The 18386-nt window shown below is 41.5% G+C and overlaps 2 protein-coding genes across 13 annotated transcripts in view; one reads left to right on the top strand and one right to left on the bottom strand.

Annotated features, from left to right (window-relative positions):
• Positions 1-4583, top strand: part of LOC142575345 (uncharacterized) — a 29338-nt gene extending 24755 nt beyond the window's left edge. For 8 of the 12 annotated variants that reach the window (XR_012826631.1, XR_012826630.1, XM_075684618.1 and 5 more), the window contains 2 exons: positions 1606-1722; positions 2804-3291. Coding sequence is in view for 10 of the 12 variants with exons in the window: in XM_075684622.1 (XP_075540737.1) it covers positions 1606-1722; positions 2804-2878 (192 nt within the window). In the remaining 2 variants the exon portion in view is untranslated. Of the gene's footprint in view, positions 1-1605; positions 1723-2803; positions 3292-4375 lie in introns of those variants that run through there. The other 4 variants (XM_075684617.1, XM_075684619.1, XM_075684620.1 and 1 more) reach the window with 1 other exon arrangement.
• The window catches only part of LOC142575342 (lisH domain-containing protein ARMC9-like), a 60086-nt gene that overhangs the window by 30548 nt on the left and 11152 nt on the right, over positions 1-18386 (bottom strand). Inside the window, exons 2-10 of the mRNA XM_075684612.1 lie at positions 12560-12749; positions 10195-10295; positions 9952-10074; positions 8447-8614; positions 7706-7861; positions 5540-5644; positions 3313-3337; positions 2539-2630; positions 143-217 (exon numbers count right to left, since the gene is read on the bottom strand). Of these exons, the coding sequence (XP_075540727.1) occupies positions 143-217; positions 2539-2630; positions 3313-3337; positions 5540-5644; positions 7706-7861; positions 8447-8614; positions 9952-10074; positions 10195-10248 (798 nt within the window). The 5' untranslated portion in view covers positions 10249-10295; positions 12560-12749. The remainder of the gene's footprint in view (positions 1-142; positions 218-2538; positions 2631-3312; positions 3338-5539; positions 5645-7705; positions 7862-8446; positions 8615-9951; positions 10075-10194; positions 10296-12559; positions 12750-18386) is intronic.

Here is an 18386-nt window from a genome sequence, read left to right as displayed (position 1 = left end):
CACTATAACTATGCCAGCACTGCTGCGACTTATCTGCTGTATGTTTAGAACTAGAGTGACCAGGAAGATGCCACAGACAGGCTGACGTTGCTTCTTTATACGGATGCCTAAAAGAGCAAACCAGGCAGTAAAATATGGTTACCAGATCTCCTCTGACAGTTGCTTCAAGGGCAGTAATCAGTTCTGTTGTTACAGACACAAGTGTCTTGTAGTCATCCTGAATGGGGGGGGAGAGAGAGAGAGAGAGAGAGAGAGAGAGAGAGAGAGAGAGAGAGAGAGAGAGAGAGAGAGAGAGAGGGGGGGGGGAAGAGAGAGAGAGAGAGAGATGAATGAAAGGTCGGTAGGTTCACTACCAGCGTACATGGTCAGAAAAAAATAAACAAAAGGCAGTTGAAAAGAATCACAATAATAATAATAGTGCTTGTTTTATAGTAGGGGGAAGGGCACATCTCTTGCTGTGCATGGACACCTGTCTTGTTCAGCAATCTCTGGTGGTCACCCCGCCAAGTACGGACAAATCATGATGCTGCTTAGTTTTGGTGATCCGATGAGAATTAGCATATTAAGCCATAACGTAGCAGCTATCTCACAGCTGAATAGCGCCATCTGCTATGTTATAGCTGATGGCCGTTGTTCCAAATATGCAATAAAGCTGCAGAACCATTATCAGTATACATATTGGCAGCTACAAAAAGTTCTAGAACAATGCACATGAAATTTGCATGACAAGAACGAACATCTCTAGTTGCAATTTCGGACTCCAAACTATTAACAAGAGATGAGCTGGGCTATTTGTAATAGCAATTCATTGAAAGCACTTAGCAATAAGAGAGACCAGGGAAGTATTTTAGCTCTCACACTATGTTAAGCAAGTTTTCTAACGAAAGCCAAGTGTTGGCTGCCCCTTCGTCAATTGCCGACTCCTGTGGTCTCCATCTCTGGCAGGCCACCTGGCTGATGCCGCACGGTGCATGTTCATCTCTTAATACTTCTGTCTTTATTGTCAGAGTACAGTTGAATTTTGCAGAGAGAAGTGTGTGTTGAAGTTTTTTGCTCTCCCCAGTCTGCAAAGTGCTCTTGCATAGGCACTTTTTGAGAGTCAGGACAAGCAAGAGTGTGTATATTCTTTTGACATATTATGTACACTTGGTTGAATGTGATGTATTCACAGCCGCTGCTGCCAGATCATCTTATAAGTGTGTGTATTAATGGTTGTCTTGGTCTAGTTGTTCTATTACAGTTTATATAGCATCATGATGGACTAGTGTCACTCTGCCTCAAATATTTTGCATTATGGCTACCTTTATTCCGGTAGAATCCTCAAACAAGTGAACACCTTAATTCACTTCATTTCAAAATATGTCCACTGTAAAAGCTGCAGCAGTTCCACGACATAGAATGTTTGTATGGGAGGATGCCCAGCATACATACTGCAGCAACTAATGATTATTTATACTTTTTATAGTGTCACAAAGCAACACCGGGGCTATGAGAGATGCCTCGGTGGAGGGCTTAGAAATAATTTTGAGCTACCTGGAGTACTTTGACATGCACCTAAATATAGTTACACATGCATTTTAGCATTTCAACTCCATCTGAATGCAGCTGGGAGAGCCTGGAGTTGAAACCACAACATCAAGCTCAGCAGCACAACACGATAGCCGCTCAGCCGACGTGGCAAGTCGCAGCAGATATGCCTTCAGGTGGACAAAAAAGCAGCAGGTATGTGAAAAAAAAAAAATGAAAATAATTAAGTAACACAATGGGACATTGCAGGAAGATTCTTCACTTTACTCATCTCGCAAAGTAAGGAATTGAAAATGTCGTACAAGAAAAATAAGAACCATTGTCACTGTACAAACAGGCACAATACATGCCGAACACTTCATTTACATTGATAGCTAAGTAAGAGTTTAATAAGAAAAAGAATAGCAGTGTTTACAAATGTAGCTCATGTTGCACATTTGCAAGAGGAATGAGAAAAAGTTAGGGGTCAATTTAGTTCCATGTTAAACAGACGCACACAAAAAAAATTCTTAGGTCAAGCTAGATCAATAGATTATTTGTCTGGAAGTCTACGATAATTTTCTGTGTGCCAATATATCACTTTGCTGCGTAGAATATTGTCGCCAAAGGTCCGGCTGCTGCTACTCAATTTGAACTGACAGCACCAAAACAGATGAGTTGACATTAATATTCATGTGACCTCCCTTGGTGTCACTCTCTGTGAATAAGAATGTTGATGTCACACCTGATGTACCATAGTCCACAACAGGTGGCTCCATTCCAGTGATTAATTTTCATCGTTTTCCCAGTTACAAAAGTTCTGTTCTAGCTACGAATGACGAATTCATTATTAGAGAAGCCTAGTCTTTTGATCTAAGTTGACTTAATGTTTTTCTTTAGTATTCCTTGAATTACCATGTACCTCTATAATTTGAAAGCAGCAAGTTGTATATATCTATGGATAAAATGCATTACAGCCCATACCAGTCAAGGAACAAATATTACGAGCATAAGTTCAAGAAAAATTCGGACCTGTAGTTCAGACATCTGTTTATCCAGAGCTGCACGCTGCTCATCACACTGTTGTAATCTCTGTTCACAGCGCCGAAAGTCTTCTCGTATGTCTGAAAATGTGCATGGTAAAGTTAATGTAAAATAAAGTAATAAGCAATAGTATGGCAATTTTTGACTGCATTCACTTTACTTCAAAGTTAACTTGCAATTACAGATCCAGTAGTCTGTTAAATGGTTAAATGATGTTGCAAGGCTGTCGCAATGCTCGATTCTTTCTTTCCAGGACAACATTATGGAATTAAAGTTGCTTATGGCACAAATTGAGAACTCTGGTGAAATTCTTTGTACTGCTTTGTGATTCCTGCAATAATGCTTGATGGCGCTGTGGGACCTTAGTGAATAAAGAATCGGAATGCCTCATAATCAGATTGGGGTTTTGGTACATAGAACCCCAGAATTTGTTTTTAATGGCCAATGGCAGTTGTGGGAGTCATGTACATGCACATGTGAACTCTCATATAACACATGTATCTCTCTCTTTCTGTCAATTTATTTCCGAATCAAGTTTATGCATTCAGAATCTTCCAAGTTTTACAATATAACAGCTGTCCAACATCAATTGAAGACCAAGATCTTGCTTCCCACAACAAAACACTTCGCACAAAGTTGGTCATGGGGGAGTGTGCAAAATAAATTAAGGGATGCTAAAATATTTGTTTAGCGACACATACACAACTCTCCAAGTCAACATTTTATACAAGTAAATAAAACATTGTTGACGGCAGGTCTTACCATTTAGTTCAACATCGCTGCAATACTGACTCAGCTGCAGTTAAGGAGGTGTTCACACATAGGGCCTATTACACTTTGCATTGAGGTGCAAATACAGTGCGTTAACTCAGCTCATGAGTAGAAAAAAATTTTAAGCTGACTCAGTGTGACTTATACTATATGTAATACATACAGTTGGCTTCATCATTTCACCATTATGTAATCCAACCTGGCTTTTAATTTGGCATTGTTCAGAAGCAAAAAAAAAAATGTCCGAGGTTTTTTATCCTTTAATCATTCTAGACGAGCCCTGCTCGTCCAAGCCCTCGTGTTCACCAGGTGTTTAGGACGAGTGTGGCTCGTCCTTGTGGTATTTGTTCTCCCCGTTAGCGTTTTGGACGAGAGACACTCGCCCACGGTTTAATTAGTGTCTCGGTTGGCAGATGGCAATACATGCCTGGCGGTTTCTTCATTCTTGTTTATCTGGGGCTCGTACAATAAACTTCAGTAACCAACTTTTGTTTATTCTATGAGTCAGTTATCTTTTTCTTTAGCTGAAAAACCTGCTTTCTATAAGAAGCATGTTCACAATTGCCAATAAAAAACTAATCATTCTGGGTAAGAAATATCTCCATAAAACGAAATGGCCAGCGGGTTAAACAATAATTTCATTGGAGCCTATAGCCCTTTCAGTGCCGGCAAAAAATCCAATAATGTGTTCTGAAAATACAAATCTCCTTTTTATTGCACGTCTGGGTAGGAAATGTTTTGCAGGTTCTATATATATATATATATATATATATATATAGATATATATAACATATGATGTGGGAGTACTAAATTCACAACTTATGTCTTAAAATACATAAATTTAAAATGAGGAGGCACAGGCGAATGGTTCCGTCCATCTAATGCCACACAATATCAAAGCTATTGTCGTAGTCGTCAACATCGGACTCTCTAGATTTGCCTATAGAACACAAGACATTGCAGTCTCAGTCAATGTTTTAATGCAGAAGCAAATAATCTACAAAGCTTGATGACTTGATGACTCAATCAAATCAAAGTGGTGCTTTCCCAACAGGCATGGCAAGACACGACTGGCAGCCACCGTTTTTAAATGTCTCCACCGGACCAACATAGATGAATGGAGTCTGTAGGCCCATTAGTGGGGACCAAAGAGAGAACTCATTAGGACGCCAAAATGAATTGGACCAGCCCAGCTCTCGTTGCTGGCGCTTGGAAAGATCGCTTAAACTTGTGGACGAGACAGACTCGTCCGTGGCATTGAATGCAGAAAAAAAAAAATACAACTTTTGGCTTGTCAGAGCAGGACAATTTAGCCAAGAACAGCTGACGAGTGGACGTCACGAGACATGTCGAAACATTCCCACGTTTGATATTTACGTTCCTGTGTATTGCGACAAGCACTGTTAAAATATGACTCCCAATGATGCGTTCATGCCTCTGATATTTGCATATGTGCATCATTTGCATGGAACCTCATCACTGTTCTATCATGAGGTGCTCATTAGCTTCATGTCTCCTCATTGAGGGTAGTGCAGAAAGAGCGAAACCATTTTTCTGCAAGAACTCTCAACTGTGTTTTACAATAATTTATTCAACTGTAGATAATCTGAAACATTTGATAATTAAATTGCAAGATATGTGCTCCCTACAAGCTTGAACTGAAGCCAGTCAGCTGCACCTTGTTGAGAGACTCAGATGGCAGCTAACAAAATCTACAAAGGGCACGAAACAGATGCAGTGACAAGGTTTAATTTCAGTCTACAGTCTAAAATACACTTGATTTATGCAATGCATAAACATGTGCCATGAAATTGCTGATCAAGCCATAGACAAACAAACAGCAAATTTAGCTATTACGATTTAATACTTCCTTATAACAGGAGATGTACTTTTGGTCGATCACTTTCAGGGATACCATTACTTCTGCACGATGAAGCAACCAGCATGGCGTGTTACTGCAGTGGGGAATTCTGTCAATATACTTGAGAACTATGCAATGTGAAAATAACATTTGTGGCAGGTGTGGCACTCCTTTCGTAACATTTGCTTCTGCTGTCAGCCAACCGAAAATGGCACTGAAATTGACATCATAAAAAGTGATCAACAAAGAATACGGCCCCAGAACTCAGGTTTCATTAGAAATTACAAATGATGAAAGATGGCCATACTGCATTTGTAAGTGTGGAGCCAGGTTGCTTTTCAGTAAAATAAAGGATACATAAAGGTCCATAAGGCGAGGCTTTGCTCGTTGTTGGTACTGAATTGAAAGAGACTCTTGCACAAACTTCGCCAGCCTAGTCTTGAGCTCATCCACCCAGCTTTCCTGAAACAGAAGGACATCAGAAAGAATTAATTAAAAGAGAACTAGCATGACATTTTAGGATGTTTCATTTTTTTGCTTTGAATGAAAGTCCTAGCTTTTGAAACCTTAGAAAAATATGCTCACAAGCCTCAGAGTGGCCAAAATAAATTACTATAATAGCTTTTCTTCGAGCCAGTTATGGTTCATTTTCCAGGAGTTGTGTGTGTTCGGTCATCTGCAATGTTCATTTGGTCATCAGCAAGGCTGGTACTCATTGCATGGCCCAATGGTGCAGCGCAGTAGACGGCCAAGCAAGCCAGAGCAAGTGTCAATATGTCACTATATTCTGGTCTGACAGAACCACCTTCTGTGTGCTGATGTTGTGACATGTACAACCCCTGGGAAACAAAACCAAAACTGGCGCACAGAAAAGCTATTATAGTAAATTATCTTGACCACTCTAAGGCTTGCGAGTATTAATGCGATTAACATTTACCTACTTAAGGAATTTTGAGCCTGCCTGCCTGCCTGTCTCATGGTCGAGATATAATTGTGGTTGTTCCGTCATCGTCATTCCAGCGTTGTGATTTGACTCTCGTCATGCCATCGTCGTCACGCCCTCTACGCCAACTTAGTGGCCCAAGTTGTCTAATAGTGTGGGCAAATAGGTATGTGCTCGTGGTCATAATGCCATTGTGGTTGTTTCATCATTGTTATTCAGCTTTATCATTTGGCTCTCGTCATGCCGTCATCATCACACAATTGTCATCATAGAGTCGTCATGCATTCGTTGTCGCATCACTGTCCTGACACTACCGTGGTCATTCAGTAGTTGTCACTCCAGCTTCGTCATCTGACTCTCGACTTGCCGTCATCGTCACAGTGGCTTCATGATACAGTTGTCATCATCGCATTGTTCTTATAGCGTTGTCATGTCATCATCTTGGCATCGTCATCATTCTAACTTCGTCATCTGGCTCTCATCATGTCGTCAGCATCACACTGTCGTTTTGTTATCATCATCACTTCAGTAACATCGTTCCATAGACTTCATTCTATCGTAATCACGCTGTTGTCATTATATCGTGATTATGTTGTGGTTGTCGTCATGGTCGTGGCATCGTCTTCATTCCAGATTCATCATGCAGTTGTCATCATACCCTCATCGAAATACATTGTTTGTTATTTCGTTGTCCTCATATTGTCGTCATGTCATCGTTACACCAACACTGTCACTTAAGAAATGTCATTCCATTGTTGTCATGCCATCGTTGTCATACCACCTTTGTCGTTCCGTCGACATCCTTCGTTCATCATTCCGTCTTCTTCAATGCATTGGCATTGCACAGTCGTGGTAATGCCACCATGCTCGTGGGAAACCTTGGCAAGCGAGTGCCATAACAAAGTGGAACGATACTGGAGTATGGCGCATATAGCCAACGAATCGAAGTCTCGGAATCACCACTAGAGAGGGTAAATAAATGTGACTTCCGAAATATGGTGTATCATTACATTGCTCAAATGCTAATTGCATTGCTATCAACAGTCATGTTGAGTTCTGCTGTAATATTTTTCTAAGGTTTCGAGGACTAGGACTGTCACTTAAAGCAAGAGATGAAAATTAAAAAAAAATGTCAGTGTACTCCAGTAGACTTGTGCGACTTTGTAGGATCACAGCCTGAGTTTCAGCAAAGCTATTTGTAACATTAAAGACCCCCCCCTCCCTTCCCCCCCTCTATAGACCTCTTTAAATATAATGCACTATGTCTTGGGCAAGCAATTAATAAAATTTTGATTGTTTCTCACAACTCATCTCATTATTTCTCCGGCACTTTTATAACTTTGCCCACATAAGCATGTTAACATGCCCTTCAATTTTAGCATAGCTACAACTGCTGTTCTTAAGACAGCCGCTGACAAATTAAGATCTTCCAGCTTCAACATTAACTCATTTAGAGTTAATGTTGCACTTATGGCTTTAGCATCTTTGACATTTATGTTTACATTTATTAGGTCATGCTAGTCACAATGACAACTTTGCTGTAAAACACTGAAGTAGTTAAAAAATGTGTTAGCACTTGCCTCAAAAACTGGCTTGAAGACAGGAAACTGCCTTGGGTTCTGGACATAAGGCAAGGCAAAGTACACCAGTGGATCCTCAGTGCGGGCCTTGATGGACTCTATATACTGACGGAAGTTTGACATAGCGCCCTCAACAGTGACGCTGCCCTGAAGGTTCTGGTGAATACAAAAAGCACAGAATGTGTTACCCATATTACAATAAAAATTTAACCACTTCTCCTGTGGTTCTGTCTGCATGGCCATCTCTCTTCCCACTACACAATGTCTTCCTTACAGGTCACGTGTTTGACATACCATGCACTTGGGCTAGCACGCCCACACGACATGCAACCTACTAACACAATACTAACATATAACTAAACTGAATTTTGTGGGGCTTAATGCCCTAAAGCTGAAAGCTGCATAATAGGCTATGAGGGTCATGTAAAAATTTCAAAATGGCAAACATTTGGGCTTGATGGTACATGTCCTCCGTATTGATAGTGCAAGGTGAACAGTGACACAAGAAAGACAAATGGCAACAAAAAGCCCCTTCTGCTGTCATTTGTCCTTGTGCCTACGTTCACTCAGCGCTACTCAATATGAAGCACACGTAATGTTGTAATTTGACGAATTCATGTAATGCTCATCACTGCCGTGGAAGTTGAATGATTGCACTGGCAAAGTTCTCTGTAGGAATTTTTGTAGGAAATATTACAGTAACAACGTCATGGAAGAGTGAGAACATGGTTCACAACTCACAGCTTTCTCTGGGTAGCGCTGTGGGTAGATGGCAAAGTGCAACCGCAGGTGAAACTCCAGGTCACGGCATATGGCCTCATCAATGGCTGTGCTTCTTGAGACAACAGAGTCCCAAATGGCAAAAAATTGAGCCTGCTTGCCTTCATCAAAATAGCTCAGCAGTTCCTTCTGCACAAGGAAGGCAAGAAAAAGATTAGCTGTAGTGACAGACACACAAGCAAATAAAGAACCCTTTTCTAATACATACAAAAGACATGATACAACCTTTTAAGGAACCCTTTGCCACAGAGGTTTTAAAAGGACCCGCAAATGGAATTTGAGAATCCTGTTCCTCAATGGAAGGGAATAAATTACTGCCAAAGCCGTCCTATGACTGCGAGAATTCTGCAGCGTACATTAGAAATAAAATATTTAATGAAACTTTTCACTCTGTAAAATTCCTTGCCCATATTTGAGTGATTGCTAGAAGCACTAATCCTTGAAATTCAAGTGCATGGAATCAATATATCTGAGCCCAAGTTTCACGATTAATATTTAAATCACTGTACAGGATGATGCATGCCATTTTTAATTCAGATCTTCTCTAAAAAAAGATACAATAAACTTGCGAACAGCTTTTCTTTTTGTGTATGTTCAAATGCAATGTAATTATCTTTTACCTAGACAATATTATTAGCAGTGGTCAACTACTATCTACTGACGCACCGGATTGGATTCATGCAGCTGCGAAGAGACGATCAAGCATGTGTTGTGTTTTGTGTTTTTGTAAGCTCTATGACATCGAATGTAACATTCTTCGGAGTGTATTTAACCGATTCGACAACAGATCATTTTCAGAGACTAAGATTCTCAGACCATGGCCCCACGCGTCTCACGCTTACAAAGCGATGTGGGTATTTGCTACGATTTATGAAACCGACTGGCCTCAGTGACTGATTGTAGGGGTGAAGTGATGTACAACTGCACGTGTTCACACTGAGATTACCTTCTTCCCTCCCTGTCCTTTCTTTCTTTTCATCCCTTAAACCCCTTCCCCTGTGTAGGGTAGCAAACCAGATGTGCATCTGGTTGACCTTCCTACTTTTCCTTCCTTATTTTCCGCCTCCTACTATCAACTGCTTATAAATAGAATCGAAGACACCAGCGACGGCTGCATTCATATTTTGCAGTGGCGCCACCAGTCACACCTCGCGTCACATCATTATCATCTTGCTTACAGAACCTCTACTTTTTGTAAAAGGGCATTTAACTCATTTTGAGAACCAACCTACCATTTCAGTATCACCCATAGCCTAATGTAGCATACATATCCATATACATATATACATACATCCTGACATAGCCTAACCTAACATAATGTAAAAACCTAACCTGTCACTTGAGCTTGACCCAATGTTGGCTTTTGTGTCCTTTTGATACAGCAATAAGCAGCCAGCATGGACTTTGGACTTTGGACTTGCTGTGGTTTAAGTCCAGCTTTATACGTTTGTCAGGGAAACTTTTACCTGCACTTTTTGTGTCCGCTCATTTCTATACGAAGCAAAGCTCTCCTGGATTGGCTTGCTGTGTGCCAGGCATTCTTCTTCGAAGTGTTTCGACACACTGTGGAGTCCCAGGTAGTCGAGGTACTGCAAGAGGTTTTTGAAGAGAAGTTCGAAACGTCTTGCAAGAATCTACCGAGCTGAGAAAAATGGCAGCAGTGCTCCTGCCATGAACGGCAGCACTGTTGAAATATGATAAAGACTTGCCTCTTTGACAATGAAGTTCAACTCCCCTTCAATGGACAATACAAAGCCAGACATGTCGTCAGTTGTCGCAGGCTCCAATGCTGCTGTCTGTGAATCTTACCCTGCAAATCAGAAGAAAACAAAACTGAATGCAACAGATTAGCACTTCTAAAGACGAAGCAGTCAGGGAACATACTAAATATGAAGCATCGTTTTCTGTTTATTGCCCAAAAATTATTCAAATTTGCATCATTGCACCATCACCTCTTTACATTCAGCAAAATGAAACATGCTTGGAGTAAAACTTGTCACTAATGACACAAGTTCTCTAAAATAAGTGCAAACACTAGCATGCAACACTGTGGCTCCACCTATGTCCCTGTTTTTGTGTTTATGCTGTTTTTCGTCAAAGATGCAGCAACAAGCCCAAGTCTCTACTTCATTGTTTACCCAACACATGTTCACAAAGCAAAAGCCACATAACTACATTTTCAAAGACCTTATATTTTCTTTTGTTTTATTCCAGTACCTCAACACAACACTGTGAAACAGCTGCTGCACAATGCAGACTGAATTCTACAAATAGAAACATCAAAGGTGTTTGTCATGTGGATGAAAAAAAGCTATATATTCACCACTCTGCTATCCATGCTATCTGACCAGACTCTCTTCTGTGGCAATAAGACCCACAGACTTAAATGGATGGTGGTCTGCCACCTCCACACTGATTCCTTCTTCCAACACAACAATTACAAAATTCCTGGAGCAAGTCTTGTATGAGAAGCTCACTCCTTAAGTACTTATTTATTAATTTCTTTACAAAATATCAGAGGCCATTATCTGTGCCCAAGCGAGAGCTGAATTATAGGTTTTGAATCAGTAAGCTTTTGTAACCTGGTTCTCAAGCAGGCTGCTAGCTAGTACAGTCTTATGTGCTGCCAGTGCTCTATCAACTAATCATTTTTTTTTTTCATGTTCCATTACTGATACGTATTCTTTCTTCCCCATCTATTCACACTCCTCTGGATGTAAATATTCTTGAGCTAAAATGAGAAACAGAGGTGAGAATGAGTGCAGAAGCCAGACACAAGTGCTAAGAGCTAACATTTTCAACTGCACAACAAAGCCTGCCCGGCTTTGTCTCAGTTAACAAGCAGCTCACCTGAGTGCTTCACTGGTAACCTTCGCTGTCACTGCTTGTGGTTACACAAGACAAATCAATGTTCAGACAGCTGCACGAGGCATTCAGAGGTGTTGAGCGGAGCATTCTAACTGTCAGTGACATGCTGCTTAAAATTATACTCTTTTCTTGCCATCAAGTTACTGTGGAACTAATGAGCTGCTGGTGAAGAGGGAACAGACGACATATTTCTGATTGCACAGGGAACTCAATAAAAGAAACCTTTTTCCGTACCACACCTATGAAAAGTTGAAAAGTTAGAATGATTGCATGAAGCTAAATAAAAAAGAATTCTGCAGCATTATGTGGCCATCCGCCGCAGTTGCTTAGTGTGGTCGAGGGATTGAATCCCGGCCACGGTGGCCACATTTCGATGAAGGCAAAATTAAAAAACACCTGTGTACTTAGATTTAGGTGGATGTTAAAGAACCCCGCGTGGTCCATATTTTCAGAGTTCCCCACTACGGCGTGCCTCATAAACAGATTGTGGTTTTAGTGCGTAAAACCCCATAATTTAATTCAATTTTTTATTACGTGGCAAAACCATGATCTGATTATGAGGCACGGCGCAGTGGAGGACTACAAGATAATTTTGCCTACGTGAGGTTCTTTAACGGACACCTAAATCTAAGCACACAAGCATTTTTGCATTCAGCCACCATCCAAATATGGCCACCATGACCGGGAATTTATCCCGCGACTTTGTGCATAGAAGAACAATACCATATCAGCAGCTAGGTGACCATGGCTGCTTCTGCATCAAGTGGATTCACAACACCAGATGCAAGACGGAATAAAAATATAACCAAACAGACTTTTGCAACAGTTCGTGTGGTGTTTTCTATGGCAATCACTTTATTTTTGTACGAATAAATTAGTGCTGTTAAGGCACTGCTGGCTACATGCTTGGGTGTCGTGAATAGATGACTGCTGATAAGTTTGCATGCTGTTTCCATGGAGAATCTGTAATACACAGCATATTCTAGAAAGGTAGAGCATTCCTTTTTGCAGAAACATGCTCTACCTTTGCCAAACCATGCAGACCAATAATAAATTACAGACGTAGAGTTGTAGCCCTGACCAAGCCTCTGTACATCACATAAAACAGACTGTTCTCACAATCTAGGCAAAAGAAAAAGTCTTAAAAGCAGTATTCTATGACATCAGTCAAAAATGCACCTGCTTTAATTGAACCGAAACTCTTACCAATATTTCTCCTAGGTGCAGGCATGAACTTGGGTCATTTGAAGGTGAAGTTCAGTTGAGTAGCCTTCTGTTTCCACGGACCCGTGTAATTGTCCACACGGAAGTTAAGACTGCACGTGTGGCAGTGAAGAACTTTTCAGCTGAATTTCCGAGATCATCCCTCTTGGCGCAAACAAGCCATGACGTTGACCTGCATAAATTAGTGTAGTGTGCAACTATTAAAGATGACAGCTTATTCTACATTTAATAAGCTGAAAAGTAACATATGTGAAGCAAAGCAGCCACATAATAAACCAAACATGATGCCTGCACTAGCTCATTTCGCACTTCTGCCATATTCTCCTTTTCTGTGGTGATTTGTACTAAGCCTTGTTCGAAACCTTTACAAGAACACTTTTATTTCCCAGCCTTCTACATCCAATAGCAATCAGAAACAATGCGATGCACTAGAAGAGCTGTGGAGGCTTAGTTATGCAAGATTGGGTGGGCACAGTGTACACAAGGCAAAAATGCACAAACTTTGGTTCACAGAACAGATAAAAATACGCAGTTCAGAATGCACTTTTCAGACTAAGTAACATTAGCACACCAGCAACCCTTTCTGCATGTGTTGTGAACTTACGGCGTGAAATTGAAGTGTCTAACCTGGGAAATATGAGTTAACTCAGTAGCAAAGGCTTCATAACAAAAGATGTGATACAACACTTCATGTGTGGAAGTCACTTTATCAACAATGCACTAATTAGGTACACTGTGGGGTGAAAAAAACTGCTTTTGAATGGGATGAGAGGAGACGACAGGTGGAGAGCACTTGTGTCTGTCATCTCCTCTTGTCCTGTTCAATATTGCTCATCCTTTGTCCAAGTCGCCTCATTACTGCAAGCAGAACAAAAGGGAAAGCTGAAACCCTGGTGTCTTTCGTGGCCTCACAGCTGATAGCTGGCTTTGTCCATGTTCAGTTAAAGTCAGCAAGATGCACAAGACCAATATGAAATAACAATTACAACTGTTTCAGAATTTAGAATTTTTCTTCCATCACATCCTTGAGCATGAAACTCTTCACTATATCTCCTTCAATCATGAATTATGTCTCTCTTTCAAAATTTACTATATTCAAGAAAATGTGGTGAAGACCCCAGATAGAAAAAACAATTCTAGCCTACGGTATTAACATTCAAGTTGTTTTGGCCTGTCCTCATTATTACAAGCGGTATATCTTGCATATTCCACGGTTGGCAACACTCTGTGGTTGTATAAAAAGAAGTGAGATTTTGCTGAAAGCATGTGCCAAAGCTGTTGACAAACCTCGGGCATTTTGATATATTGTTAAGGGGATAACATGTATTTACAAATTATTACTATATACAAGGTTACAACAGCCATAAGCAGTGGCGACTGATCTAAAGCTTTTGTGCGTGTCTCTGGCCACTTCGTAGCCGACGTATGAACATCTGAATATGAACAAGAAAGCTGCGAGCATGACTTGCAGAAAGCCAAGCTTTGAACACTGGACACTGCCAACATGTTTTTCAAAACAAAAACCTTTCACAATATTTCATGCACTAATATGACATATGTGGCACCTATGTTTGTTTAATAGAGGGTTCTACTTAAGTTCATATGTAATGTTTGCGTTTTCTTCTTTTTCACCAGTCAGCATGCAGAAGCTAGTACAAGCTGCATCCCTATAAGCAGATACTACAAAGGGATGTCCCATGGTGGAAGTTTATTTGACACTTGAACAATGAAGAACAGGGTAGGAATGCGATGATATGTCCTCATTCTGTGTCTTGTAGATTCGAGCGTATACCTACCAGACAAAATATTCACTCTTTTAAAGTTTGGTACTTTGAAACTTTGTAGCACAAAAGAGGACAGAAACATGAAGAGAGTATAATGGTACATAACCCAAGTTCAGTGTATATGCATGCTCCTGTGCAAAAGGTGTGATGGACAGCCTAAACGGAATTATTAAAGAGCTAGAAATGTACTAAAATTGACCCACCTTCCATTTCGGCATGAGTGAAAGAGCCTGGGGCATCGCCTTTTATATCCTTGGGTACTGATAATGTTATTGCATCGAGTATGCAGCATAAATGTTAACCTGCTAAGATTTAAAAGAAATGACATTTGAAGTTATTAGGTAATGAGCTGTGGCTTTTGCTTAGCTTAAAATTATTTCTAGTAGTATAACTTATGCTCATTCTTTCATGCACACTTGTGGATAATTTGTATATACGAGGTTCAAAAAGTTAGTGCATGTACCTTCCTAAATGTATGCAAATGATATGAACGCATACATCTGTTAATTGTTGAATAATATGAGGTGGACTCCATTCGCCTCGGTTATGGTGATTCCATGTCCAAGCAGAGCTTTTTGCCTTGTTTGCCATGGTTACAAGGGGAAAACGAAACAAAAAATTCTGCTCGGAATGAGTCTCCCCAGACAACGATTGTGCATTGTGTTCCTGCATTGCGCGTCCCTAATTTCCTCCAGAGAACAGTTGAAGCTGTTCTAGGAAGAGCAGACAATATTTAAATAAATAGTCATGTTGTCTTTATCAAGCGGCATGACAGATCTGATACAGCCACTAACGAACATTCAACTCCAGGCTGCTCTGCCAGCTAACTCCGAGTTACACAACGCTGACTTGTTTACGTTTGAGGAGTGGCACGCATGTGCATCTGTTCGACGTGTGCCGATTGCAATGCGACCATGCTAACCATGTAACCGAGACAACTGACCACGTGCTACTGCCATGTGATGCTAGAATAAAAAAGTAACTGCCGGTGTGTGGAGCGTAGTTGCTGTTCAAGCTCATTGTAGCACTGTAGCATGGCCATAGCGCAACATGGAAGGCGGTCTCCGGCGCCACTTGGCACATTGGGTAGTTGCTTAGAGTTGAGTCTGTTGAGTGAGGTACATAATGGAAAGAAAATAATCGTAAGATTCCAGGAGCAGGCAACACGCAGCAGCCCTCCCTGAAACGGCACTTTATGCAGCTGACAGCAGCCAGTGACATGGCTTTATGCTTGCGCTGTCGCGGCAGCAGCTTGCATCCCCATAAGCGCAGGCAAATTTGTATTTTTTTCGTAAAAACCAAGCACTTAACTGTGCCAAGTATTATACTAAATGAAGTCAACACCGAGATGTGATTGTTCTGCAAAATGTGAGCAAGAACAGTACAATGGTAGGTGAAAAATCTTTTTTACAATGCGCGCAATGAAATATTCAGGACCCTGTACAAGTCCCATAATGATTTTGGTATAAACTTGTATTGGACAAATTAAGTACTTTATAGGTGCCAATAAACTTTTATTGGTAGTATTGCTCGACAAAAATCCAACCAAGCAGATGCTCCAAACATTGAGAATGAAGGCACAGAAGGCGTCGCTTTAATAAAGGATTTATGTATTCTAAGCTCTTTATTTGTTGCACTGAGGATATTTAGGTACCATTTGTTGTTTTACTGCATAATTTCGTAGGGATTAAAGCTGGCCGCCTGCACATCTGCAGCGGTAGTATAGATGGGGCTATATATATAGGCCACAATTCACTATAATATAAGTGCTGTTCCTATGTGTGAGTATAAGACAGCACCAACAACTAAGATCAGCAGAGTCTGGGAGAGTTTGCTTAGAAAGCTTCGATTCAAAATGTAACAATCAATGTACCTTGGTACAACAAACCACTTTGGTAAACAGCGCCCCTATCTACACCAATACATGTGTAAGCTAATAAAGCAATATAGACTGAGTTTTATCAGCATATCAAGGACTATTAATCTAATGGACTATTACAGGCTATCAGTTTTATCAGTGTATTATGTCTATTGCATAATACAATACAACAATAACGGATATCAGCTTTTTTTTTTTTGTTGGTGTATCAGGTTTATCGTTTCATAATGCAATAAGATATTACCTATAGAAACCAATGAGATGCTTACAATAGAATTTTTCCTAGGTATGGCCCGCCAAAACAACCGCTAGACGCCCACGGACGCGATAAAATTTGAATAAAGCAACAAAGGAATCTTCGGTGCGAGCAACACGCGACTTAGCACCTGACGCGGCAGCTTTTAGGCAGGCCTTTCGCGTCCGCTTTCCACTTGGCTCGTCGCGGTCTTGCAGCACGTGCCACAAAACAAAGCGCTGCGTCCCGCTGCGCTGTGTGATCGAGAAGGCAAGCAAACATCGCCGCCCCGGCTTAACTCGGTCGGCTCGTGGCCTCCGAGATTGCACTGGTGCCAATGCAATATCGGAGGCCACGCCCAAATGTCAGCCCGCACGGCGCGCCGCAGGGAGAGGCGAAGTGAATGCACGGCTCCGAATTTGCGCCGGGGTGATCTCTGAGGCCAGACCCCGCTGCGGCCAACCTCCTTGGCTGCGGCTGCCTGCGCGAGGCGCCGCAGAGAAAGAGAGAAATGCATGCACTAATTTTTTCGCACCGCCGCGCGTTGCCGGGCAGCATGGCGCGGCTTGCGCAAGTTTATGCGAGACCTCCGAGATTGCGCCGGGAGATCTCGGAGGCGACGCATAGCTGCGCCTTCCTGCGCGCCGCCCCGCGCAGTGGAGTGATTGCAGTAATCTTTCGCACCGGCGCCCGTCTTTCGCACTGCCGCGCGTATCGTGCAGCCATTCAGGCTCAATAGAGAGCTGTCAGTGCAGAAGTGTGATAGTGAGCTGCTGCTTGTGGGCTGGTGCCTCCTAGCTATGTGCCTACATGCGGCGGTGAGAAATAGCATCGTTGCTCGATGACGTATTCGACGCGTAGTTTTGAATTACCGCGGCGAACGAGTGCCGAACTCCGCGGAAAGCGATGCACTCAGCGCACCGTGGTAGGATATTTTTTGGTTTTGGAGACGAATCTAGTTCGTTATATCCATTGGCAGCACTATTCCACTACGTTAAAAGGAGGTCTTTAATGAAATTAATATCTATGGGGATATTAAGGGGAATTTCATTTACTTCGTTATATACATTATTTCGTTATATCCAGTCTCGAGATATATATATATATATATATATATATATATCATAAGCCAACAAACGCTGACACCAAGGACAACACAGGAAAAATTACTAGTACTTAAAAAATGAAATAAAAAAAACGATCAATTAATGGAAATTAAACTGGATGAAAAACAACTTGCCGCAGGTGGGAACCGAACCCACAACCTTCGCATTTAGCGTACGATGCTCTACCAATTGAGCTACCGCGACGCCGTTTCCCCATCCACTTTCTTGGGTATTTATGTGTCCTCATAGTAGGACCCTGGGAGTGTTAGCTAGCGCCACCACTCACAGACCTTGGAGGCCGACGTGGAACGTCCTTTTTGCCGCAGGCGTCACGAGAACGTGATCTTTTTGCGTGAAGGCAACTGGTCAATAAACCCACACATGCTACCTGAAGGAATCAATGTTGCCGGAGTCGAGACCCTCGTTATGTAATAAACGAGAAGAAAGAGGGTTAACCGAGGGGCCCGATTTTTATTAGTAATATCATAAGAAGCCAACAAACACTGACACCAAGGACAACACAGGGGAAATTACTTGTACTTAATAAATGAAATAAACAAACGATAAATTAATGGAAACTAAAGTGGATGAAAAAACAACTTGCCGCAGGTGGGAACCGAACCCACAATCTTCGCGTTTCGCGTGTGGCAAAAAGGACGTTCCACGTCCGCCGCCAAAGCCTGTGTGTGGCGGCGTTGGCTAACACTCCCAGTGTTCTATTAGGACACATAAATACCCAAGAAAGTGGGTCGGGAAACGGCGCCGCGGTAGCTCAATTGGTAGAGCCATATATATATATATATAT

This window comes from Dermacentor variabilis, chromosome 3, assembly GCF_050947875.1.
Source record: "Dermacentor variabilis isolate Ectoservices chromosome 3, ASM5094787v1, whole genome shotgun sequence".
Lineage (NCBI taxonomy): Eukaryota > Metazoa > Arthropoda > Arachnida > Ixodida > Ixodidae > Dermacentor > Dermacentor variabilis.
Note: the sequence above shows the minus strand (reverse complement) of the source record. Positions and strands in the feature narration are given on the sequence as shown.